The sequence below is a fragment of the Trematomus bernacchii genome, unplaced genomic scaffold (assembly GCF_902827165.1).
Source record: "Trematomus bernacchii unplaced genomic scaffold, fTreBer1.1, whole genome shotgun sequence".
Taxonomy (NCBI): Eukaryota; Metazoa; Chordata; class Actinopteri; order Perciformes; family Nototheniidae; genus Trematomus; species Trematomus bernacchii.
This window is the reverse complement of record NW_022987615.1, coordinates 146,650-174,491: the sequence shown is the minus strand read 5'-3', so window position 1 is coordinate 174,491 and position 27,842 is coordinate 146,650. Positions and strand designations below refer to the sequence as shown.

The 27,842-nt window shown below is 41.2% G+C and overlaps 1 protein-coding gene and 1 long non-coding RNA gene across 2 annotated transcripts in view; both read left to right on the top strand.

The window, feature by feature from the left end:
- LOC117483840 (protein NLRC3-like) overlaps positions 1-18,533 on the top strand; it is a gene marked incomplete at both ends in the record, with an annotated part of 29,536 nt that extends 11,003 nt beyond the window's left edge. Inside the window, 5 exons of the mRNA XM_034132171.1 lie at positions 7,390-7,862; positions 12,223-12,396; positions 12,800-12,970; positions 14,710-14,880; positions 18,398-18,533. Coding sequence (XP_033988062.1) covers positions 7,390-7,862; positions 12,223-12,396; positions 12,800-12,970; positions 14,710-14,880; positions 18,398-18,533 — 1,125 coding nt within the window. The remainder of the gene's footprint in view (positions 1-7,389; positions 7,863-12,222; positions 12,397-12,799; positions 12,971-14,709; positions 14,881-18,397) is intronic.
- On the top strand, positions 19-5,681 carry LOC117483847. The gene is made up of 4 exons (XR_004556046.1): positions 19-308; positions 1,521-1,583; positions 2,119-2,253; positions 5,631-5,681. It is a non-coding gene; the product is annotated as an uncharacterized LOC117483847 (long non-coding RNA).
- Positions 18,534-27,842: the final 9,309 nt, after the last annotated feature.

The window sequence follows — 27,842 nt, the reverse complement described above, 5'->3', positions numbered from 1 at the left end:
TAGGCCTACATACACACTTTAACTTAAGTGAGGTTTTGAAGACAGCATGTTTACTTGTACTGGTTTATTTTCACACTGTGGTTTTAATATATTTATTTCAATAACTTTGTTGAGCTTGTTTTTAGCTTTATTTGTATCTCACTGAACATATGTGAACTTGTTCAGCTGATAAGGCTGGTTATGAAACAGAGAAGGGGGGGGGGGGCTGCAGACAGGGAGGGAGGGAAGTTGAAAGTGAAAGTATGAAGTCAGACTTGTCAGAGTGCCAGAAGCCATTTTACAGCTCAACGGAGCAGGAGGACAACAGGGTGAGTGTTAACACCAGGCTCTGCTTTCGATCCACATGTACTCTGTTTTACTGGATGTCAGAACATCAGCGTCCAATGAGACTTCTACAAGTGTTGTAAACTTGTTTTATTTCCTGTTTTCTGATTCATCAAAGCAACATAACATGTGACAGCCCAGCGCAGTCAAAATGGAGAGCGGCCTGTCTGAAGTCTGACTGATTTGATGTATTTTAACCAAGTTTATTATTATGATGGTTTAGATCAGGGGTGTCAAACTCACAGTCCGCCACTTCATTGTATGTGGCCCACAAGAGCTTGCAAATAATATAATACGTTTATTATAAGGTTACGTGCTGCACTTTATAGGAGCACGTTGCCCATAAACTACATGTCCCACAATGCATCTCATTTTGTGAGATGCGCACTGAAGAGACTTGCAATTACTTGTAATGATGTGCCCTAGACTTCTGCTTTCAGACGTAGTTAATTATGAAGTTATTACCCTATCTGATAATAATCTAATGCAGAGGAAATATTGTAAAATAATACATTATTTGATATATATTATATATATTTATCTATGTATATTTATATAGTCTTTAAGTTACCACCCTTTGAGTGCAACCATCATTCTAATGTGGCCCGCGATGAAATTGAGTTTGACACCCCTGGTGTGTGTGTGTGTGTGTGTGTGTGTGTGTGTGTGTGTGTGTGTGTGTGTGTGTGTGCGTGTGTGCGTGTGTGCGTGTGTGTGTGTCATAATTACTGACATTATTAATACAAACGCTTTAATCTTAGAGCAGCTTTTTTACTCCTTAATATAAAGTTAGATAGTTTAGTCCAGAGGTTCTCAACCTAAGGGTCGGCCCCCTCCAAAGGTCACCAGGTAAATCTCGGGTGGAAAGAAGCAAATGATTTCTAAAACATAAATCTGTTCTCCCTTTCTAGACATGTCTCCAACATTGTATTTGTAATGAAATAATGATCATTTGTTATTTAGATGAAACCATGTGGGTTCGATAAATGTAGTCAGTAGCCTAATAAGTGCAATGTTTCCCTCTGAGATGTATTGGATTAAACAAAAACAACGTACAGTACTTGAGGAAATATACTTAGTTACAGTCGGCCACTGGTAATATTAAAGCATTTAATGAAGTGAAGCTTTAGAGAAATGTTCATTAACTGAGAACATATTGTGTGTATTTACCACGTGTTGTTCCTGTGTGTTTCCAGCAGGGGGAGACACATCCTAATGAACACGTGGTGATCAGAGATCTGACCCTAACATAACAGCAGGTAACAGACCGACATTATATTAAATTACATTACATTAAATAATATGATGATACACAGCATGTGTGTGTGTTGATCTGTGGCTAACAGGAGTAAACAAGTGTGTTGTTTTTGCAACTTTTTTACATTTTTACACTTGTGATTTTGTGAGAGTGGCTTCAGCTAAAATGTCATTCAAATATTCATATAAAATCAGCACAAAAAGGCGTGTCCTACTCATGCTTTTTAAATAAAACTGCTGAATTTTCTAAACAATCTTCATTATTTTTAACACTAAAAAGGTTTGTTCTAGTTTTCCAGTGTAATACTATCTGCTCAATTGGCCTCATTAGTGTGTGTGTGTGTGTGTGTGTGTGTGTGTGTGTGTGTGTGTGTGTGTGTGTGTGTGTGTGTGTGTGTGTGTGTGTGTGTGTGTGTGTGTGTGTGTGTGTGTGTGTGTGTGTGTGGTGTGTGTGTGTGTGTGTGTGTGTGTGTGTGTGTGTGTGTGTGTGTGTGTGTGTGTGTGTGTGTGTGTGTGTGTGTGTGAGAGATCTCTCAGACTGGAGAAGATGAGTGGTTTTAAAGATGAGGAAGAGGACACATCTCCAGTCCCCAGCTGTCTGTCTCTGAAGAGTGACCAGTCTAATGATCCACCTCCAGACTTCAGTAATGAACCTGGACCCTCAGACACAAAGTAAGAGTTTCTGCTGTAACCTGACCTGGGGCCTCATTTATAACGCCTTGCGTAGGATTCACGTGTGAAGGTTGCTTACGTAGTACAAAGCAAAAAAATAGGTACAGAAATGTTCCGACATTTTCCGATTCACAAAACATTGCGTACCGGCGAGGGAAGTGCGTACGGCACTTCCCTCGCCTGTTTCCCTTTATAAATCACAATCGACTCGTAACGCCCATATTTGCCTATAAATAGTCAAAGAAACGCCCATTCGTTCATTCATTCATTCATTCATTCATTCATTCTGACTGACTGCATGAAGAAGATCGCAGGAAATGACGATAGAACAGCAAAAAAATGATGGGCTCAGAACAGTCTCATAATACACACATGCACACAGAAGGATTCACACTTGTATTTCCGGATCCACACTTGTGTTTTTCAATGCACACACAAATGTGTTCCGTTTCATATACATGTAAATAAAATCCAAATACAGAAAAAAGTTTTACATATGTATTTTTGATCCTCACATATTTGTTTTCCGTTTTAAATCCCCTGCACCTACAAACACAAACCGCTTTCTGTGCATGGATCGCTGTGCATTCGTGTGTGGGTTTTTTGAGACTCCCCTGACGGTGACCCGATTCGTACTTGTAATCTTTTCTATCTATAGCCAATCAGATGTCTCCTCAATTCTAAGCCAATCACATGAGCGCGCCCCCACGAGGGTAGATTTCTTGCGTTCATGACGTAGCGCTTCATGTACGCATTTTGCGCTGTCCGGAGCTGACAGGTCCATGGAGCCTGCAGGCGCTAATCTCAGGACACTTCCACTCTCAGTACATTGCCACTTTCCGAGCAGGAAATGCACGCAAATACAAGCCTTTATATTATTAAGGTACAGTGCCACTTTCTGAACCATTAATGAATGCCTGTGTACACAAAAACGGCAGGCAAAACCGTTTTAAATGTGTGTTTCCTGTATGGCGAATAGTTACAGCTGCTTTATTTATGTCTGTATGAAGTTGTTGTGAGTGTGGAGGGAGCAGCTACAGGTTAGCTTAGCCTAATCGATCAGTGCACTACGAAGCCAGTGCAAGACAGTGAACTGTCAACGGGGGGGAGCCCCGCCGGTTATTATCGGCCGATATTCACTCTTAATAGTTTGATCGGTGCTCTCTATAAAGGCCGATCAGGAGAGCTGGATCTGATCGATATGGACATAAACGCGAGGGAAGTTTTAGCGAGCTGCATGAGAAACTGACGGGCTGTCAGGAGAGAGGGAGGGAGAGAGGAAAAGAGATGATCCTTACTCCCGTGTTATTAGCCATATCCGGTCATAGTCCGGTAATTACCTGCTAACGGAAACGCTGCGACACAATTCTTCTTCTTCTTCTTCTTCTTATTATTATTATTGAAACATGACCGGTAAGTTTCAAATTTGTCCGGTAAAATACATTTTGTCCGCGGAAACCCTGCTCCGGACAGCGCAAAATGCGTACATGAAGCGCTACGTCATGAACGCAATAAATCTACCCTCGTGGGGACGTGCTCATGTGATTGGCTTAGAATGAAGGAGACATCTGATTGGCTATAGATAGAAAAAATTACAAGTACGAATCGGGTGACCGTCAGGGGAGTCTCAAAAAACCCACCCACACGAATGCACAGCGATCCATGCACAGAAAGCGGGTTGTGTTTGCAGGTTCAGGGGATTTAAACGGAAAACAAATATGTGAGGATCAAAAATACATATGTAAAACTTTTTTCTGTATTTGGATTTTATTTACATGTATATGAAACGGAACACATTTGTGTGTGCATTGAAAAACACAAGTGTGGATCCGGAAATACAAGTGTGAATCCTTCTGTGTGCATGTGTGTATTATGAGACTGTTCTGAGCCCATAAAAAAGACATCTCACACCGTGTCAGATTTTGGTTATTTTGGGGAGGTGGAGCTAAATCATATTGTTTGGTGGATGCAGTTTGAACCAGAGTAGCAGCATGGAGGTCGGATCGTCACTAAAATAAATAAATAAGTGGCCCGAAAAAAGTTAATAACAAAAAAAATGCACATAACCTTCCTCAGGCAGTGTGTTTGTCCCGGGGACAGGAGACACCCCCTTGATGAGAAACTGTAAGAAATGATCGGGGAATCCCTCCGGAGTGGAGTCATGACGACTGGATCTGAATTATTTTGTTGTATTTGGTGGTTTGTGTTCCAGCTGTCGATCAGCAACTATATATCCATAATCCACCAGTTAAAGGAAATACAATGTGTTGTTATATTAGCTGTACAATTTACCACATATGGTGTTCTTAGTTTCCATACCTCCTGTGTTTTACGAGCGACTTATCAAGTCTTGGCAAACGGCATAAAACACGATTAAACGTGATAGTATATAAAACCATGCTCGTATCTACAACCTATAGAAATGCAAAACGGCGTCAGTTTAGACGTTATTCTGTCCTCCTGCTTACCGCATCATTTATGAGAAAACATTTCATAACATTAACACAACATATTCGAGGTGGTTTTAAATAACATATCCGTATTTATTTATTTCTCCAAGTTATGTTTTTGTGTGCACTGAGGAGTCTCAAACAGGCGTTTGTTTAATCATTTTAAGATTGGCTTTAATCAATGTTTGAAAATGAATTCTTCATATTGATAAATGAGAGGTAACATTTTATTTATGGTATTATTTCCACATATTTCTCTCCATTCTTCCTTCTGCCAACGGTGTCGCAGTTTCTCGTCTCTCCCGTTTGTGTGCTTAGTGCGTACGCATGGGTTAGAGTTTGAGTGGAGGACCGCACATTTTCCCGTCAAGTTAGTATTTTATAAATCGCAAACATTGCGTAGAAACTGGCGTACGCAATTTTTTGAGCGTATATCCCTTTATAAATGAGACCCCAGGAGAGGATTCAGTTTTTATGTTATCTGATCATCTAACCTGTTCTTTAATGATCGCAGTAAAGAAACTTAGTAACAGTACAGTAAGTAAGGGCCATACCTATATAAGGCAATATTGATAAATACTCACTAAAAACTAAATATATCGTCCAATACATTATTTACTACTTGGGCATGTTTATGATATGTATTTTAAAGATGTTTATTAATAATAGTGATAACCTGGTGAGCTGGTTGTGTTTAGCATTAGCAGATATAACAGAGCTTTGTGTGATTACATGTAGAGTCAATGCAAAGACCCAGATCCGTGCCTGGAGACACCAAGAAAGTGAAGAGGTGAAATTTATGTCACCTGCGTATTCGTGCAGCGTGACACATTTCATCTTGAGAGTCACGTTTGTGACGCTCTGCCCATTGGTGAGAATCAGCTCCACTAATGTGACGTGCTGTAAAGGATGTGTTCATCTCCACAGAGGGAAGAGGAAGAGTGGTGTTCCTGTGGAGGAGCAGCTGTCCAGCTGTGCTCTGTGTCAGGACGTCCTGAAGGATCCAGTCTACCAGCTGTGGACACTGGTTCTGCAGACAGTGCATCACCTCATACTGGGAGCAAAGACCTCCATCAGGAGACCCCTCCTGTCCCCAGTGTGGGAAAAGATCCAGAACCAGAGCTGGACTGCAGACAGCCAGTCAGACCAGCTCTGTACGAGGTAAGAGGCCGAACACATGCAGCGTCTTATTCCTCTTCCTGGTTCATTTGTTTTTGAACAGGTATACTGTTGTAGAGCATAGACAGTAAGCTGTTTATAAAACATTTAAACTCAGTCTGGTTTTTGTTGTTTTATGTTATAATTAGATTCTCAGTGCATTTCCCTCATTCTCTCACGTTTCCTTCTCTTCCAGCAGATAGTGGTCTGCAGGAGGTTTTAGATAAACATAGGCTCAGTCTGAGGAGGAGATGTGAACGTGTGACTGAAGAAACTGATCAAAGTGAAACCCTCCTCAACAGGATCTTCACTGAGCTCTACATCACACAAGGCCAGAGTGAAGAGGTTAATACCCAACATGAGGTGAGGCAGCTGGAGACAGCTTCCAAGAAGAAGCCCCTCCATGACACTCCAATCAAGTGCCAGGACATCTTTAAAGCCTTACCTGACCAACAGACTCTCATCAGAGCGGTCCTGACCAACGGAGTCGCTGGAGTTGGAAAAACCTTCTCAGTGCAGAAGTTCACTCTGGACTGGGCCGAGGGTTTGGGAAACCAAGATGTCAGTCTGGTGATCCCGCTCTCCTTCAGGGAGCTGAACCTGATCAAAGGTGAGCAGTACAGTCTTCTCAGGCTGCTCCATGTTTTCCATCCAACCTTACAGAAGGTCACAGCAGAGCAGCTGGCTGTCTGCAAAGTGCTGCTCATCTTTGACGGCCTGGATGAAAGCAGACTTTCTCTGGACTTCAGAAACAATGAGGTTGTGTCTGATGTCTCTCAGCAGTCCTCAGTCAACGTGCTGCTGACAAACCTCATCAGGAGGAAGCTGCTTCCCTCGGCTCTCGTCTGGATAACTTCCAGACCTGCAGCGGCCAATCAGATCCCTCCTGAGTGTGTGGACAGGGTAACAGAAGTACGAGGCTTCACTGACGCCCAGAAGGAGGAGTACTTCAGGAGGAGATGGAGTGATGAAGACCTGTCCAGCAGAATCATCTCTCACATCAAGAGCTCCAGGAGCCTCCACATCATGTGTCTGATCCCAGTCTTCTGCTGGATCACTGCTTGCAGTTCTGGACCACATGTTGACTACAGACCAGAGAGGAGAGCTGCCCCAGACCCTCACTGACATGTACTCACACTTCCTGCTGGTCCAGACCAAGAGGAAGAAGCAGAAGTATGAAGAGGGACATGAGACGAGTCCACAGCAGCTGACGGAGGCTGACAGGGAGCTTCTTCTGAAGCTGGGGAGGCTGGCGTTTGAACATCTGGAGAAAGGAGACATCATGTTCTACCAAGAAGACCTGCAGCGCTGTGGTCTTGACGTCACCGAGGCCTTGGTGCACTCAGGAGTTTTCACACAGATCTTCAAAAGAGAGAGAGTGATCTTCAAGAAAACAGTCTACTGCTTTGTTCATCTGAGCATTCAGGAGTTTCTGGCTGCAGTCTACATGTTGCACTGTTACACCAACAGGAACACAGAGGTACTGAAGCACTTCCTGCAGAGAGACTTTAACAACATCAGTGATCAGGATTACCCATCCCTGGATGACTTCCTGAAGAGAGCCATGGAGAAATCCCTCAGAAGTAAAAATGGCCACCTGGACCTGTTTGTCCGCTTTCTCCACGGCCTCTCTCTGGAGTCCAACCAGAGACTGTTAGGAGGCCTGCTGGGTCGCACAGACAACAGACCAGAAACCATCCAGAGAGCCATCAGCAACCTGAAGGAGATGAGCAGTTCTAAAATCTCTCCTGACAGGAGCATCAACATCTTCCACTGTCTGACAGAGATGAAGGACCACTCAGTACATCAGGAGATCACAGAGTTCCTGAAGTCAGAGAACAGATCAGAGAAGAAACTCTCTGTGATCCACTGCTCTGCTCTGGCCTACATGCTGCAGATGTCAGAGGAGGTTCTGGATGAGTTGGACCTGAAGAAGTACAACACATCAGATGAGGGACGACGGAGACTGATTCCAGCTGTGAGGAACTGCAGGAAGTTCAAGTAAGTCCAGATGTGATTAACTTTATAAACTAATGTGGATCAGGAGTTTAATTATTCAAATAAACACTATAACATTTCTGCTGTTTAAATACTGAGAGCAAAATAAACCCAACACTGTTCTTCTATTTATTTATAATAATAGTTAAACTGAAGCGTTTCTCTCTTCATATTGAGTGATGGAGGCGACATGTCAAACACATGAAGGACTTTAGAGGTTTCTCAGCATGTGATCACACCACACAGCAGGACTTACAGTTATCACAGAAACATGTTATTATTACTTTCTAGTAGTTTCTTTATCATTAAACACGTTTTTATCACAATGTGTTAGATCTATATCATTTCCCACCAATAACAGAGTTATGTCTTAATGCTGATATACTGGGAACATCTGATGGTATCAAGTTGAACATATTGAAACTTTATTGATTTGTTAATTGTGTTTGTGTGCGCAATAAATGTTCAGATGCTCAGAGAAGCCAAAACATCCTTCATCCATCATTCACATCCACATATTAACTAACATTTAAATATGTACATCTCTAATATTGTCAAGTGATTCATTTAATTTCTGTTTCTTTTGGTAACAGTCAGTGACAGCAGGAGCACAGACATGTGATCAGATCACACTGACAACTCATTACACTCTATTATCATATATTATTATATATTGTATTAAATGGACTAACAGCAAAGGTCTATGTACATGTCAAATCTTTTTTCATCAAATGCTTGATGTTAATATAATGTTTCCTCTTTTTTAACACATCAAATCAAAATCAAATCAAATCAGGTTTTATTTATATAGCACATTTAAAAGCGATTTTTGGTCGAGCCAAAGTGCTGTACATGTAATAAAAACACATTACTACAATCACAATAAAAGACAATAAATTACAACAGATATATATAAAAAACAAAATAAAAATAAAAACACAAGGAAAAGTCAGGAGTCGTGCTCCGCTCTAACTAGAAAGCCAGAGAGAAGAAGTGTGTTTTTAGTTTTGATTTAAAAACCCCTAGGGTCTGGGCCGACCTCACATGGAGGGGCAGAGTGTTCCAGAGCCTAGGGCCAGCTGCTGCGAAGGCTCGGTGCCCTCGGGTTTTAAGCCTGGTCTTGGGCACTACCAGCAGCAGCTGGTCAGAAGACCTTAAAGCTCTGGCTGGGGTGTAGCGCTGGAGCAGTTCAGTTATATAGGCCGGAGCCAGCCCATTTAGTGCTTTAAAAACAAATAAAAGGATTTTAAAATCAATTCTGAACCGAACTGGAAGCCAGTGCAGTGAGGCCAGAATAGGGGTGATGTGGTCACGCTTTTTGTGGCCAGTCAGCAAACGTGCAGCAGCGTTTTGGACTAGCTGTAGGCGTTTAATTGAGGCCTGGTCCATACCCACATACAGAGCGTTGCAATAGTCCAGTCTCGAGGTTACAAAGGCGTTAATAACCCTTTCTAAGTCATTAAAAGATAAATACGACTTGGTTTTGGCCAATAGTCTTATTTAAAAAAAGCAGGATTTGACTACGGTGCTGACCTGCTTGTCGAATTTAAAAGTGCTAGTGAAGGTCACTCCAAGGTTCATGACCGAGGGGAGGATGTTTTTTTTGAGAGAGCCCAGAATATCAACCGGAGAGGCTGGAGGTTGCGGTCCAAAAAAGATGACCTCAGTCTTGCTCTCGTTGAGGTTGAGAACGTTTTTGCTCAGCCAGGATTTTATCTCTGCTAAGCAGTCCATCAACTGCTGTAGTGAGTGTTTGACATTTGCTTTGAGAGGCAGATAGATCTGTACATCGTCGGCGTAGCAGTGGAAGGGAATATTATGTTTTGTGAGAATTGAACCTAGGGGCAGTATGTACAGTAGAAAAAGGATGGGGCCCAGAATTGAGCCTTGGGGAACCCCACAGGTAAGAGGGGCTTTGGCAGAGGAGAAGGCACCTAGCTGCACTGAGAAGCTACGGTCTGTCAGGTAGGACCTGAACCATGCAAGGGCAGAGCCTGTGATGCCAGCGGACTGTTCAAGCCGTGACAGCAGGATGCTATGGTCCACAGTGTCAAAGGCAGCTGTCAGGTCTAACAGCACCAAGACAGCTGGGCTACCTGAGTCGGCGGCTAGGAGCAGGTCATTAAAAACTCTTAAAAGGGCTGTTTCAGTGCTGTGCATGGGTTTGAAGCCAGACTGAAACTTTTCATGGATTCCATGGATGGTTAAAAAAGACTGCAGCTGGGCGTAGACTACTCGCTCCAGGGCTTTTGATAAAAAAGGTAGCTGGGAGATGGGCCTAAAATTTCCGATAATGCAGGGGTCGAGATTTTTCTTTTTAAGTAGTGGCTTAACCACGGCATGTTTGAAGGCAGCTGGGACACATCCTGAGCTAAGAGAGGTGTTTAAAAGTAATAAAATACTTGCTCCAACTGAATCAAAAACATCTCTGAGAAGGCGAGAGGGAATGCTGTCTGAGGTGCAGTTTGTCGGCCGCAGGTGCTTGACTACATCCGAGAGAGAAGAGAGGGATACAGGCTCAAAGTGGTCGAGGACAGCAGGGCACAGAAAAGGAGCAGGATCTGGAGTAGCACTAGTGTGGGCTAGCCTAAGAGCAGATACTTTTTCAATACAAAATGTAAGAAACTTATCACAGAGAGTAGTCGATGGGACAATAGAAGAAACATCACAGGGATTAATGATAGAGTTGAGGACATTAAAAAGAACCTGAGGTTTATGGCTGTTTTTGGAGATTAACAGAGAAATGTGCTCTGTTTTGGCTGCTTTGACTGCCGTCTGGTAGTCAGAAAGGCAAGCACGAAGGATTTCTAGGGAGACATGGAGTTTATCCTTTTTCCATTTTCTCTCTGCACGCCTGCAAGCGCGTCTGAGAGCACGAGTACAGTCATTGAGCCACGGCTCTGATAGAACTTTGATGCGTCTAAGCGTAAAAGGAGCAACAGAATCCGGTATTAGTGTGCATGTCGAGTCAAACATGGAGATAAGCTCATCAGCATTAAAAGCACAGTTCACATCTAATTTACAGATCGGAGAAGCATTAAAAACATCAGAGAACTGTGAGGCAGTCAAGGGGTTAATCGAACGCAGACGACGCGCAGGGGCACGTGATTCGACTCCTGCGGAAGGGATGGAGGTTGTAAACAGAACCGGTAAATGGTCTGAGATACGCGTTGCTGCACATATTTCATCCACAGATACAGACAGTCCAAACGATAATACTAAGTCCAAAGTGTGTCCTTTTTCGTGTGTTGGGCCAGCCACGGACTGAACGAGACCAAAAGAATCAAGGAGATTTAAAAAGTCCCTAACCAGAGGTTTGGACTCGCAACACACATGGACATTGAAGTCTCCGGAGATCAAAACACGATCATATTTCACCATGATCCCGGACAGAAAGTCAGAAAAGTCATTTATGAAATCCTTATTGCACTTTGGCGGACGATACACGACTGCGCAGAGTATAGGCGAGGCCGGGTTCAGTTCAAAAAGCTGCAACTCAAAGCTAGCATAGCTAGTTACAGGGTGAAGCAATCGGCATTGGAGGCTAGCTCTAAACACTGATGCTATGCCCCCACCATGGCCAGTGGCACGGGGGGAGCTGAAGAATGTACAGTCAGGAGGAAGAAGTTCAGAGAACGGTGTATACTCGCCAGCGTGGACCCAGGTCTCCGTCAGGAACATAAAATCCAGTTCACGAGAGGTGAAGAAGTCGTTTAGCAGGAACGTTTTGTTTGCTATCGACCTAGCATTTAGCAAAGCCATGCAAAGTTTTCGCTCCGGGCTTGCCGAAGGTGTAGTGCGTCTCAGCTGACGAAGATGTGCGTGTTGAACGCCGCGCGGGCCGGGAGCAGTCAGTCGGGCAGGAGGAGCTGCCTGCGGGCATCCACCGATCCCTCACATGGCGTGCAGCGGGAGGGCCATGACATCCGAGGCGTGGATAATTCACAGAAGAAGCCGTCAGGTATGCCTTAAGATGGACCAGTGCACCACCACGCTTTCCCCGTCGTCGAAAACGCTTTCGGCGAGGCAGGATGCAGGGCAACCGGCGCAGGTAGGTGGGAATATTCGACAGTAGAGGGGGGGGGGGGCGATTTATGGTTGCCAGATGTAGGTTTGGGCAGCAATATCAACTCCAGTGAGGGTCTGAGGTGGAGGAGTGCTTGGCGATCATAAACGAGCAGAGCAGAGACATTCTGACAAACATAAAACAAAAACAGGATAGCTAAAGGTAGAGAGCTGAGCGAGCGGCGAGCCGACACAGGCGCCATCTTGAATCACGTCACGTCACGTACACGTTCTATGGGACAACTACATTGTTCTCCCTGACTCTCCAACACATGTTGTAATATATGTTTTATTATAGACTTACTGGCTTAGGACACTATGAGGCTTTCTGTGAAGTCGTGGCCTCAGCTCTGAAGTCTGACCCCTCTCATCTGAGAGATCTGGACCTGAGTGAAAACCCTCTGAAGGATTCAGATGTGAAGCTGCTGAGTTCTGGACTAAAGAGTCCAAACTGCAGACTGGAGGCTCTCAGGTCAGTTCACTGACTGCAGTTCATATTGATCTGTTTGTGTTTATGATTTTCTGAATTTGAACAAATACAATGTTATTTTTATTTTTTCCATGTTTGCTAATGACTGAATATTGATCAGAATAACAAAGAGAAGGTGAATGTGTGAGGGAGAGTGTTTGAGCTTCCACATACTCACTCTGTGCTCCATGAGTCAGTGGAGATGCTGTCAGTACTGATGAGCTGTGAGGGAGATGAAGGAGTTGTTAAACATCTGATCAAAGTTAAAGTTCCAGATTATCAGTGGATTGTTTCTGCATCATCTCTGACATTAAAACCCTGTTTAACTCTGAACAGATTATTAAACCTGGAGTTATTTCAAAAGGAACATTGTTTTCTAAAGTTACATCATGGTTTCTTTATTCAGACTGTGGGACTGCAGTTTGTCAGAGATCAGCTGTTCTGCTCTGATCTCAGCTCTGAAGTCCAACATCCATCTGAGAGATCTGGACCTGAGTGACAACGATCTGAAGGATTCAGGAGTGGAGCTGCTGAGAGATCTTCTGGAGAGCCCAGACTGCAGACTGGAGACTCTCAGGTCAGTTCACTGACTCTCTGTTACTGCTGGAGATCTCACATGTTCACTTTGTAATTGAACCTCATTTATATTCATTAATAACTTACAGCCAAAAAGTTGTAAATGTCCTTTTATTCATATTTCATTTTTAAGAGTAAGAAGAAAGAACTGCAGACATACATGTTGAGTGTTTCTTAAAGTAACTGTAATAGATGTTAGTTGTAAAGAGTAAATCTATGTATTTAATATTTAGTAAACGTTAACGTCTGAATAAAGGTCATCTGAAGTCATTTTAGTTTTATATTGTGATGGGAATTTATTGATCAAATGTGGAGAGAGAATCAAAGCATTCAGCTGTCTTTGTCGTATTTTATTTCTTGAAGAAAGTTCAGTCAGTCACACAGAGAGCATACAGTCTGCAGAGAGGAAGAGGAAGAGTAGAGTTTGGGTTGCATATTCAAACACAGAAGCCTCGTCTCAATACCCCTCCTCGACTCCTCTCTTCCCCTCCTCCGGGACTTGACCCGGAAATCGATCAAGACACGCCATTTTGAAGGACGTTTTTTTTAGGGGTGAGGGAAGAGGGGTGCGGGAGGAGACCAAAGGGAGGATACACGAGAGCAGACTACGCGGAAGTGTTTTCACTACTCGCGTATAAAAGCACCGCCCCCAGCTTCACAGCTGGTCGATTTCAAGAGAGGAAAACAGAGAACTGGAAGAATGAGTGGGAAAGCGTCACATAAATGTCTAAGTGCTCACAGCTCCGTGGGAATTATTATGTGCAATTCATTTCTTAAGGTTATACTAACAATTTAAGTCATGTTTAATGATCTTGAACGTCACTAAAACATAGCTATTAAGAAAGCTATTTCATAAATGGCTAGATCTTGATAAATAACAATTATTTGTTTTGTTTTGTGTTAAAATATTGAGTAGTTAAATTATTTAAAATTCACAGTCCTGAATGTGGGGATCTACAGGACACACATGTTCAGAGTAAAGGCTTTCACATTACTATAATTATAATTTTATTTAAATGTACATTTGACAGCAAAACGTAACACAAAAGCAGGACCAACCATCATACATTGAATTCCTTGACTAACATGAGAAAGATTCATAATTTAAATACATATTTAACAACAAATGGGCCGGTTCTAAAGGTTATTCAGTTAAGCCCGATGAGAGGGGATACAGCTGTGCACATGTCATCATTAACAGACGTCGTTTAAGAGTGACGTTTGAGTGAACGAGGACATCCCAATTAATACCTGAGGACTCCTCTGTCCTCGCGTCTCCTCCTCGTGTCTCTCGCTCGCATCTTACGGAGGCGGAGCTAAGATGCAGGGAAGGGACGCGAGTGAGGGAAAGGAGGAGTTGAGGAGGGGTATTGAGATGAGGCTCGAGAGAGAGGAGAAAGGGAGGGGTGAAGCTTGGTGATGATGAAGGAGCATTCTGGGAGTTAGGGAGTTAGGGAGGCCGTATCAGGAAGTTCTCAGTTCCCCTGAGGTGAAGGTCATACTGTTGGTGCACATAGAGAGTCACTAACAACACTGCAACACATCTTCTTAATAAGGACTTTCCCCAAGCTTAGCTAAGAAGAGTGAGAAGTAGTAAATATAGATAAACATTAACAAATAAGAATCACACAATGATATTATTAAAGTAAGTAAGTGAGTATAATTGTTGTTGTTGTTGTTGAGTAACATCTGATTGGATTATAAACAGATTTGTATCCTCATCATGTTTTCTTTATTCAGACTGAAGGACTGCAGCTTGTCAGAGATCAGCTGTTCTGCTCTGATCTCAGCTCTGAAGTCTAACATCCATCTGAGAGATCTGGACCTGAGTCTCAACGATCTGCAGGATTCAGAGGTGGAGCTGCTGAGAGATCTTCTGGAGAGCCCAGACTGCAGACTGGAGACTCTCAGGTCAGTTCACTGACTCTCTGTTACTGCTGGAGATCTCACATGTTCACTTTGTAATTTAACCTAATTTATATTCATTAATAACTTACAGCCAAAAAGTTGTAAATGTCCTTTTATTCATATTTCATTTTTAAGAGTAAGAAGAAAGAACTGTAGACATACATGTTGACTGTTTCTTAACCTCTTAAGCACGGCGGTACCCCCATTGGACCCCTCCCACCGTTTTGTTTTCGAGATAATGTCTCAGGGCTTCTTAACATTTATGAAACTATTAATGTGTAGCACCAGATTAACGGGAAGAATCTCAGCTAACTGAAGATATGAACCATTTTTACCAAAACAAAACACAAGTCTCATAAGAAGGGTCTAAATGACCCCTGAGCGAAAAAATTCTAACGCACTGCGGCACACAATTCAAGATAAAGATACCCTTATTACTTATCGTAGCTGCACATACAATATAGCCGATTAAAGCTAAGACTCCACTGATTATTTAGGTATAGTATCATCACTGAGCGATCCGAACTTGCGACAGGGGAAGCAAACACAGACATCACAACACGTACCTTTACGGAGCTTTTACGGCAGATCGTCTCACCGTAGCTGTCAATTAGGTCAAAAGACGTGTTCAATGGCATTAAAAACGAAGAAAAAAAATCTACAACTGTTGATCCATAGGTTGATAATGTACCTGTGCCTTTGAAAAAATAATTTATAATCCATAATTCCATTTTTTATGTAAAAATCGGAGCGGAAAAGTTAGCTGCTAATGGTAGCCACCAGAGTGTATGCAGCTTCCGGTTTTGGTAACGCGTCACTCTCACTCCTTATTTGTTAACGTTTTGGTGTGTATATAACTTTCCCTCGATTCCATTGGCTCTAGCGGTTATAAAGAGATTTCATTCATCAAAATCGAGCAAGGGGGGCCAGAGATAGGTCAAATCCACCCAAATGACCCCAGAAGTGGGTTTTTTTGGCTAAATCTCTCTAAAAAGGTCAAATTTAACTTGTTTTGCATCAATCTTGATACAGGGTACTTATTATATGTTGTACTTTGGATTCCTAAAGCTTTTAGTCTACTAACCCATCATCCAAGGGTAGTTTTCACTATAAGTAAAAAAGAATTTTTGGACGGACACTATAATTTACAGTTTTTTACTATGTCAAATCTAAATTTTCTTTAAAATAAAAAACATCTATATTGATTCTGACTTTTCTACATCCAACTCAAAGGTTTATCATTACTTTGAGAATAAAGATTATTAATTTAACCCTTTTAGAAGGGAAGATATGGTCATTTGTTCTGGGAATGTCATTTTCGAGCCTGAGACCTGAAAAACAGGCTCAGGGCTTAAGAGGTTAAAGTAACTGAAATAGATGTTAGTTGTAAAAAGTAAATCTATGTATTTCATATTTAGTAACTGTTAACGTCTGAATAGAGGTCATCTGAAGTCATTTTAGTTTGACATTGTGATGGGAATTTATTCATCAAATGTGCAGTGGCGACTGGTCATTAGGGGCAGGTGGGGCACAGCCCCACCTAGTGTCAGCAGAAAGTATTACACATAATGATTACAAAAAATGCAAAGAGATGCAAAAAAAGAAATTAAAAAATATATAAAATATATTTTAAGGTCATGTTTAATCATCTGATTCGTCTGTACATTGCTGTTTTAGTCTGTGTTCTTCTAATTAGTGTCTACAGTGCCGTTTTGAGCCATGTGGGACAAAACCTGATCATGCCCCACCCTTTCACTGTCAAAGTGAACGGTGACTGTAAAAACTACACTGCGCATGCTCAGAGTATTTTTCAATGTAATGTGTGTGGCAAAAAAAAAAAGACCATAGGGGCACAGAGCTGCCATCCCCACCATACGTCATCTCACATCATTCAGAGCTGATTGGCTGTAAGTACGTGTGCCGCGAAAAGTGTGGTGTGTGAAGAGGAGACGAGAGAGCTGCAGTGACGCGTCCTAAAACCAGGAAGTAAGCTGCAAAAAAGCAATGAGGTTTCTCCATAGGATTTTAGAAAATAGCTCGAAATAAGATCTGTGGGAAACGTACCTGTTAGATAAATGCACGTTTTGTTCAGCCGGATAATATCCACATGTCTACCCTACTTTTCTAATTTTCTAATCATAAATCTATCGATTAGATTTATGATAGACTTTTGAAACTACAAGAAGATAAGAAGGACTTTTACAAAAAAGTTATAGAATTTTTTGTCCAGAAGGATAGGCAAATGGACTTCATCTTCAAGTCAAGGTAAGACCGCAATTTTTTGAAAATGGGATCTTACTAAGAGAGAACAATTCAATATTTAAATGATAAAATTACATTTTTTGGGTATCCTTTTGTTGAACTGTCTGTTTAAAATTAATCGAAGCATCAGACAAAAAAAGCTTTTGAAAATAATATTTTATTTTGGTTTAGGTCAAAATATAATATTTGTAAACCTGAAGAGTCAGTGCCAGTGCCTCACCAGCCATGAACCTCACTGCACGTCACTGCAGAAGCTTATATATAGACATCTAAGTTTTTTGTGCCCCACCACTTTTGTACATATAAAAACGCCACTGCAAATGTGGAGAGAGAATCAAAGCATTCAGCTCTTTGTGGTATTTTATTTATTGAAGAAAGTTCAGTCAGTCACACAGAGAGCATACAGTCTGCAGAGAGGAAGAGGAAGAGTAGAGTTTGGGTTGCATATTTAAACACAGAAGCCTCGTCTCAATACCCCTCCTCGACTCCTCTCTTACCCTCCTCCGGGACTTGACCCGGAAATCGATCAAGACACGCCATTTTGAAGGACGTTTTTTTGAGGGGTGAGGGAGGAGGGGTGCGGGAGGAGACGAAAGGGAGGATACACGAGAGCAGACTACGCGGAAGTGTTTTCACTACTCGCGTATAAAAGCCCCACCCCCACCTTCACAGCTGGTCGACTTCAAGAGAGGAAAACGGAGAACTGGAAGAATGAGTGGGAAAGCGTCACATCAATGTATAAGTGCTCACAGCTCTGTGGGAATTATTATGTGCAATTAATTTCTTAAGGTTATACTAACAATTTAAGTCATGTTTAATGATCTCGTTTAAGAGTGACGTTTGAGTGAACGAGGACATCCCAAGTGAGGGAAAGGAGGAGTCGAGGAGGGGTATTGAGATGAGGCTCGAGAGAGGAGAAAGGGAGGGGTGAAGCTTGGTGATGATGAAGGAGCATTCTGGGAGTTAGGGAGTTAGGGAGACCGTATCAGGAAGTTCTCAGTTCACCTGAGGTGAAGGTCATACTGTTGGTGCACATAGAGAGTCACTAACAACACTGCAACACATCTTCTTAATAAGGACTTTCCCCAAGCTTAGCTAAGAAGTGTGAGAAGTAGTAAATATAGATAAACATTAGCAAATAAGAATCACGCAATGATATTATTAAAGTAAGTAAGTGAGTATAATTGTTGTTGTTGTTGAGTAACATCTGATTGGATTATAAACAGATTTTTATCCTCATCATGTTTTCTTTATTCAGACTGGAGTACTGCAGGTTGTCAGAGATCAGCTGTTCTGCTCTGGCCTCAGCTCTGAAGTCCAACATCCATCTGAGAGATCTGGACCTGAGTCACAACGATCTGCAGGATTCAGGAGTGGAGCTGCTGAGAGATCGTCTGGAGAGTCCAGACTGCAGACTGGAGACCCTCAGGTCAGTAAGGGGTCTCTGCTGGTTCAGCAGTATTGTATGAAACACAGGGAGGTGTTTCTCTCACTGGGGAATCACAACAGATCAGTGATGTTACCCACTGACTGCAGGCTCTTTCATTCTTCCATCAACTATAGAAGGCCAGCTGAAAATGCAAAGCCACATTTAGTAAGTAATCAACTTTCCACCAGACATATGGGATTTGACAGAAGAGTGGAAAAGGTAGTCTGTTTTTGATGGGATGTTTTTAGTTCCTTGACTAATGACTGTTACTTCCTGTAATGCAGCTGAGAGCTGTGGCAGTCAGTCGTAGTGTTTGCAGAGAAGATATGATGGGATGTAAAGCATGAGATCAGTCAGGACTCTGAAGCTGACTAACTCAAAGAACAAACACTTATTTTAAACTGGATCCATAACTGTTGGATTGTGTTCATCCCTACAGGATCAGAGAGGATGAGACGATCAGAGCCAAGATCCAGAAGAACTGTGAGTACTGAATATCCTCCATTCATCAAGATATGAAACTCTTTCATGGAGCATGTCCTCAGAGGAAAACAACACTCTTGTTTTTCTCTCTTCGTCATTTTGTCTGTTTCTCTTCACAAGAACTGTCTATCAAAACAGTGACGCGTTCACTGACACTCTGTAAAATGTAAATAAACTCTGAAGAATAAAACACTTGAAAACATCAACATTATAACTAGTCCGTTACAGGATTACCATCAAAATATACTTGAGTAAAAGTAGAAGTACTCAGATCTTGTACTTGAGTAAAAGTAGAAGTACTCAGATCTTGTACTTGAGTAAAAGTAGAAGTACCAGAGTGTAGGAATACTCTGTTACGGTAAAAGTCCTGCATTCAAAATGTTCCTCAAGTAAAAGTAGAAAAGTATTATCATCAAAATATAGTGAAAGTATCGACAGTAAAAGTAGTCATTGTGCAGATTGGTCCATTTCAGAATAATATATATGATATGTTTTATAATGATTGATCATGAAAGTGTTCTCAAAGCTGGTAAAGGTGCAGCTAGTTTGAATGACTTTGTATTCTGCAGGGTAGCTTGTGAATTTACTCCAGGTGGAACTAAAGTCTGATTTAACACTTGGTTATATTTCACATCATTCATCCACATCTGTGAAGTAACTAAAGGTATTAAATACATGTAGTGGAGTACAAGTACACCATACACCTCTGAACTGTAGTGGATTAGAAGTACAAAGTAGAATAAAATGGAAATACTCAGGTAAAGTATCTCAAAGTTGTACTTAAGTACAGTGCTTGAGTAAATGTACTTAGTTCCTCTCCTGATCTGTAAAGCTCTCCCAACATATGCAGGTTAGCATCCGGCAGCTTCTATGTGCTGGGGACCCGTACTGTACATTTCTCTCATCACACTTTGGGCTCCTCAACATGTGTGGGTTCCCAGCAGGACTCTCTGAGCTGCAGACACATTCTTTCTGTGACTTTGTTCCAGATATTTGGAGCATAATAACTGAAGCTGTTTCTCCATGTTCAGGAACTCCCATCCCCCGAGTCCTGCGGCAGGAAGCGCTCCTTCTCTCCAAGAACTCCTGGACCCTGCAAGCTGGTCCAGAACCAGAGTCCCAGTGAGGAGTCCAGCCAGTCCACCTCTCAGAGTTAAACTAAACTACAACATTATTAAAGATCATGTTAAAAAAGGATGCTTTCAGACTGAATCCAGAAGTTTCTCAAGCTGCAGTCAAAGCAGGTCATTTGAGGAATATATAAAACAATTATAAAACTGTAATAAGAATTACTCTGAATACTTTCTTTGGACATTTTATTCAAACACAATTTTAAACAAATATTTTAAATGTTTCTGACTTTCTGAGTGCTTTTCTCATGAATTAACGACTTAAATCTGGCTTTTCTTTCTTGTGTATTTCATAATCCTATAGGATATTAGATATTTTTTTCACGTAACTTTAAGACCAAATATTATTTTCTCAGCTCTGTAATAAAAAAACACATTTTAAAATAAATATCCCACTTCTTGTACTTATATCCTGATTGATGAGTCAACATTAAAGCAGCCAGGCGTTAACGTTCAGCTGGCATGTGTATCTGTTCATTGGCTCATATGTGTAGCATGTTTAACGGCAGTGTTTTGAAAATGGCTGACAGGTGAATATGTCAGATCTCTGTGTATTACTCAGAGAACCGTGTGCAGTGTTTTAGAAAGTGCAGAGTTGAATTGCAGATTGTGTGCAGAGCTGAAAATGTGTTTAGAGTTCTGTTTGATTTGATCCAGCCAGTTCTGCCACAGCAAAGCATAAGGGCTCAGAGCTTGGACCTATTGTGTTCACATTATATACGCTTCCTTTAGGCAATAAGGAATCACTCGGGACATTTTCATTGTTATGCGGATGATACTCAATTATACACAATATAGACAAAAGTATTGGACCACCTACACATTAGAGAGATACCGCAGGTCCTTCCTTCCTGCAGCGGTCAGACTATATAACCACCACGACCCCTAGTAGACCCCCAACACAACAACACAGACTATAACACCCCTTGTTGTTAAATACCAACTATGTGCAAGATGTGCAATATATATATATATATATATATATATATATATATATATATATGCCGTTAATACTCTGCAATATATACCATAATCTTGAATACTTTGTTGTCTGCATGCTTTAGGAAACATTAAGCTGTCTTTGTCTCTTTTCTGCTGTAACAATGTACATGTATCCTCTGTGGGACTAATAAAGGGATTCTGATTCTGATTCTGATTCTGATTCTGATTACACCTACAGGAGCTTTCAGGACATCCCATTCCAAACTCTTAGGCATTCATTTGAACTTGGTCCCCCTTTGCAGCTATAACAGCTTCCACTCTTCTGGGAAGGCTTTCTACAGATCTTGGAGTGTGTCTGTGGGAAGCCCTTTCATCCAGAAGAGCATTAGTGAGGTCACACACTGATGTTGGACGAGAGGCTGGCTCTCCGATCTTTTAAAAATATTTTAAACATAGTATATGCAGTATACAAAGCCATTAAAACTAGCTGCACCTTTACCAGCTTTGATAACACTTTAATGATCAATAATTATAAAACATCATATATATTATTCTGAAATGGACCAATCTGCACAATGAATACTTTTACTTGTGGTACTTTAACTATATTTTGATGCTAATACTTTTACTTTTACTTGTAACCGAGTATTCCTACACTCTGGTACTTCTACTTTTACTCAAGTTCAAGATCTGAGTACTTCTACTTTTACTCAAGTACAAGATCTGTGTACTTCTACTTTACTCAAGTACAAGATCTGAGTACTTCTACTTTACTCAAGTACAAGATCTGTGTACTTCTACTTTACTCAAGTACAAGATCTGAGTACTTCTACTTTTACTCAAGTACAAGATCTGAGTACTTCTACTTTTACTACAAGATCTGAATACTTCTTCTACCTCTGATAGTAGAAAATGAATGAATACTCATGCTTTGTGTTGAACCCACCATAACCACAAGATGGCGGTAGTGACCACCGACTGTAAAATAACACCACAAATTAATTCCTTATTCTACATGACCTTATTCTACAAGTACGGCCATTAGTTAAGAGTTTGTCCTCAATAACCCTCTAATGAGAGATTATTAAAAAAATAACCGTCCTCCCACTCGGAGTGAAAATGATCTATTTTGGGCTTTTTTGCTTCTGCCATAATTGCGGTCTTGTGTGTGTGCGGACTGTCACTCCTGTTGCCACGGACAACGTCAGTCAGCGAACAAGAGCCCACTGCCCACTAGCCACGCCCCGCACATGGGGTCACGCCAATCACAAAGCTTTGGTGCGTCCTAGGTTGCATTCGAATAGTCCATTTAGCTTAGGAACCTTCCTAACGGAGTGAAATGACCCGGAAGTCCCTCAGTGGCAGCCATGATAAGTGCCGTTCGAATTCTCTAAATTAAAAGGAAAGGAGGTTTCAAACTTCCTTTATAACCTCCTTTAGCCTAGGAACCACTGGACCTCCCTAACCGAAAGGAGAGGAGAAAATGCTGCCCCACAATGCCTTGCGGCCGCAGCATTTGCCGTCACACAACAGTCGGCCGTTCACGGAAACAACCGATTATGAACGAGAAATGATATCATGAAAGTTACGGTGCTTATTAAGCATTTTAAAACGTATGTGGTAAGTTGCCAAAGTGCTTTGTTTTGAACGTTCATCCGTATTATAATCAAAAAGAGAAATATGAACGTTAGTTTTTACTGAAATGATCAAATAAAGTCAACATTTCACAGTCTTTACTGAGCTGTGTGGGGTTTGTTCAACTTTTAAAAGATGTTTGAATGGTGATATACACAGTGATAGATGTTAAGGACTAACGTTTATAATAAATACATTTGTATTGATTTTAAGATCTTTTCATACAATCATATGTATTGGGATCATTTGTATTAATGTGGACCGGAGGGAGAGGGTGACGAGCATAAGTTTCACTTTCCTTTTTTATTTCAATTCCAACTTTGGTCATGAAGAATATGTTTCTCTGTTGTCCCCGTTCATAAAGCATAAAACAACAGCACCAGAGCACGGTGCAGAGTCTCTAGATGAGTTTACAGTAGTCCCTCGTTCTTATTAAACATCCATGTTGTAGTCCGCTGTATAGAAAACTGTAGTTTCCATAGTTTCCCCACAGCAGCAGGCGCACATTTATGACCTCTGCTGGCGCATCATAAACACGTCGGATAGTGAAAGTGCAGTCGGATTCTCTAAAGTGCCGCAGTCTCTTCTCCTAAATCCTTTTGAATTCTCCTATCCACTATCCCTTAACCCCATGACGTTTCACTCCGAGGTCAAGGAATAGACGATAGGGTTAGAACTTAGGAGCTGTTTTTTTGGAGTATTCGAACGCAACCCAAGTGTATTATTCTGGCACAGGAAGATTTAGTACAGCGGATAAGCTCTCATATTATAACAATTGTGCATTTTATGAGAAAAGCATGACATTTCTAACATAGTTAGAGCATACCATAAGGTTTATTTTCAGATGTGGAGGGAAGTCAGATTTGACCCATGAGGACCGTGAGAGGTCAAATCCAAGATGGCCACCAGTCTCTCGGGTCAAATGTTCAAACACGCTTAATTTTGGAACCAAACATTGTAGAAAAACATTTAAGGTGTCATATCCAACTAAATTAGGGATGCCCAATCATTTGGTGATACTTTTGAGATCGCCAGAATTCAAGAAAATGAATTTAGTTGAAGATAAAGGTAGAAATTGACCAAAAATAAGCTGTCAATCAGTTGAAATTTGCTGTGTGTGTGTGTGTGTGTGTGTGTGTGTGTGGTGTGTGTGTGTGTGTGTGTGTGTGTGTGTGTGTGTGTGTGTGTGTGTGTGTGTGTGTGTGTGTGTGTGTGTGTGTGTGTGTGTGTGTGATGTGGTATATCCAACTAAATTAGGGATGCCCAATCATTTGATGATACTTTTGAGATCGCCAGAATTCAAGAAAATGCATTTAGGTGAAGATAAAGGTAGAAATTGACCAAAAATAAGCTGTCAATCAGTTGAAATTTGCAAAATGTGTGTGTGTGTGTGTGTGTGTGGTATATTCCAGTGGATTTATGGTCACCCAGCGCTAGCATTACTACAGAGACTGGAGGAATATGGCTTTACTTGGCACAGTCTGCATGCTGATGAAAACATTTGTTTTTGTCTTCAAATACATACTAACATGATTGTGACGAGTATCATATTTGTTCCCCTTTCTTCTGCACAACGGAAACCAGGGGACACTAAAGAGTGACGCACACAGCTGGGAGACCAGGGGACACTAAAGAGTGACGCACACAACTGGGAGACCAGGGGACACTAAAGAGTGACGCACACAACTGGGAGACCAGGGGACACTAAAGAGTGACGCACACAGCTGGGAGACCAGGGGACACTAAAGAGTGACGCACACAGCTGGGAGACCAGGGACCACTGAAGAGTGACGCACACAGCTGGGAGACCAGGGGACACTAAAGAGTGACGCACACAGCTGGGAGACCAGGGGACACTAAAGAGTGACGCACACAGCTGGGAGACCTGGGGACATTAAAAAGTGACGCACACAGCTGGGAGACCAGGGGACATTAAAAAGTGACGCACACAGCTGGGAGACCAGGGGACACTAAAGAGTGACGCACACAGCTGGGAGACCAGGGGACACTAAAGAGTGACGCACACAGCTGGGAGACCAGGGGACACTAAAGAGTGACGCACACAGCTGGGAGACCAGGGGACACTAAAAAGTGACAACTGTCTCTGTTGTTGGAAACTTACCTAAAAGGTTTTATGGTCTTATTTTAACAATGCGATCACATGACTCCTTCTGTTGTTACTGCAGATCTGATGTAAGCTAGCTAGCTAACGTAGCTAACCTAGTCATTTCAGATATACTGACAAACACTGACAGTTATGAGACAGACTAACTCTGAGACAGAGACAGTTGTTCAGCTTTATCATCCTGAACGTCACCAAGCGCTCCGTCCCAGCTGTGTGCGTCACTCTTTAGTGTCCCCTGGTCTCCCAGCTGTGTGAGTCACCTTTTAGTGTCCCCTGGTCTCCCAGCTGTGTGTTTCACTCTTTATTGTCCCCTGGTCTCCCAGCTGTGTGCGTCACTCTTTAGTGTCCCCTTGTCTCCCAGCTGTGTGCGTCACCTTTTAGTGTTCCCTGGTCTCCCAGCTGTGTGCGTCACCTTTTAGTGTCCCCTGGTCTCCCAGCTGTGCGTGTCACTTTTTAGTGTCCCCTGTGTTTTGGAACATTTGTGTTTTTATATTTGCAGCGTTTGCAAGCTTTAGAGGGTTTCTCCTAATGGAAATGTTTCTGGGCGGTTGTAGCACGTTTGCAACTATCAAACACCGTATTAATTGGCCTAAAATGAATTTAAAACGGTCTCATGTTGCCTATAATCGTTAACAACCATTTATATACTTTGAAAGCCTAAAATCAGTCAAATGACTGAATCACACATTGTAAGGACCTGTTCAGCCAATGAGAGGTGATGTTCTCCAATATGTTTAATCTGAATGAGTGTTTGCATGCGCAGTGTGAAATTATTTTGGTGTTTTTTTTCTGTATCTTTGCCAATTCTTCACAAATTCTTTGCACTTTAGTGAAAGCAGGGAAAGCAACAAAGGGAAATGAATGGTTTGAATACAGGTTTCATTTATGTGTGGGAGGATTTGATTTCTGCATTTTCATGTAGCAGTAATGGTGACAAATGCAATCATCAACTTAACTATCATTAAGATTAATGTAATTTAAAATAATAATATCATTCAGTGAACTATAAGGTGCATTTTATGGTCTACATCATATTTTCCTTTTGAATCATTTTAAACAAGTCTCTCTATATTACAGTGGACATACAGTCAAATACAAAATAATTGATATTGCAAAGATTACGCTTTAAAGGTCCCCTATTATGCTCTTTTCATCAATATATTATAGGTCTCAGATATATACAGAACCTGTGTCTGATTGGCTGAAACACCAAACAGATCATTGCAGCATCCCATAATCCCCTCTGTTTCAGCCCTATTTCCAAAGTGCTGATTCTCTGTCTATTACTTTAGATGAAAATAAGGAGCCCCTCCCCACGCCCCTCTGAGAGATATTTGGTTACAAAGAACACAATGGTGCTCTAGGAGGAGATTCAGGTGATAAGGGGGGGGGGGGGGGGTTACCTTGGTTGCTGATTGGCTAATGGTTACACAAGCCAAAACATAGTTAGAATCTCTTTACACAGAGGGGACACACGTTGATGTAGAAGAGACATGAAGAAGAGGGGACACATGTTGATGTAGAAGAGACATGAAGAAGAGGGGACACATGTTGATGTAGAAGAGACATGAAGAAGTGGATTTTGCATAATAGGGGACCTTTTAAAATGTGTGTTTCTGTTATGTCCAATAAGAAAGAACAACATGTTATATTGTAAGCTAAGAGAAAATAAGTTATAATAATAAGATATCTGTTAGCAGTCATTTCATTCTGCAAAGCACATTTAAAGTTCAGACAGAAGGGAAAACAGAAGTTTGATGGTTTTGTTTTGTAATTATCTGTCAGGTGAATTAAATAAACCCTGTTTTTATTAATAATTTCTTATTGTTGTGTATTTATTTATTTGTAACCCTTATGTTGGATTACATAAAGATGCACCTTCATTAGATCCATGAGGAGGAAATCCAGTTATTGCAACCGGATGGAGAAAAACGCAGGTGAAGTAAAATAAAATAAAATAAGATAAATATAGAAAAAAAATCCAAATTATGGAAGAGTATTTAGAGGTAAAACAAGTTTACGTAAATATTGTAAATTATGATATATTGTGGGGTATAAGACATAGTTGAGGCTTGTTTGTGTTATAATATAGTAGTATATATATCAATATATATTATAGCAGAGGTGGGAAGTAACTATAAGTACATTTACTCGAGTACTGTGCCATCGTTAGCATTACAGATCGCCTACCAGCAGGGTAAGGCTACATAAAGGGTTACACTAGCAATGCTAATTCATGCTAACTGCTAGCTAGCTGGTGAATCTGCAATTAAAAATGTGGTTGAAGGCCTGATAACATTTAAATATCGTCCTCTTGCTGGAGCTTGACTCACTTTTTATTTGGATGATTCCAGAATTGGAGGACATTTAGACATCAAAACATTTGATTAAATTAAGCCTTTTTTTGTTTTCTGTGTATTCAGTATATTTGAGAAATATTAAGCCTTCAAAAAATTGATCAGTCCAGCTCAGACATCAATGGTTCTCTTTTTATCTGATGTTTTATTTGTTGCTTTTTAACAGCGCTCAATGGTGGGTTGAAATAATTGGAAATCCATTTAAAAAAGGTCTATTAACCTCTTGATCTAATTATAATTTAAACACAGTTGTGTTTGTCTTAAGTTAATTGTGAATAGTAAATGTTAATGTGGTTGTAACCTCAACATGCAGAGGCACACATTCTGTATTCTGGGAAATACAGTAATATATGCAATCAATGCAGCAAGGTTATTAATCCAGAAACAAATATATATAGGGAACAATCTTATGCACCGTTAACACTAGAGTACTTAAAGTTAGGGTAGGTAAGTTTGAGAAACCGGCTCGAGATACACTTTTTGTTATATTCCATGGAATGCTCTTAACATCCCGATAGCAATGAATATCTTAAGTGCTTTGACAAAAAATCCATTAAAAAATGTCATCTGTGGAAGCCGTAGTACTGTAAAAAGCACGACCA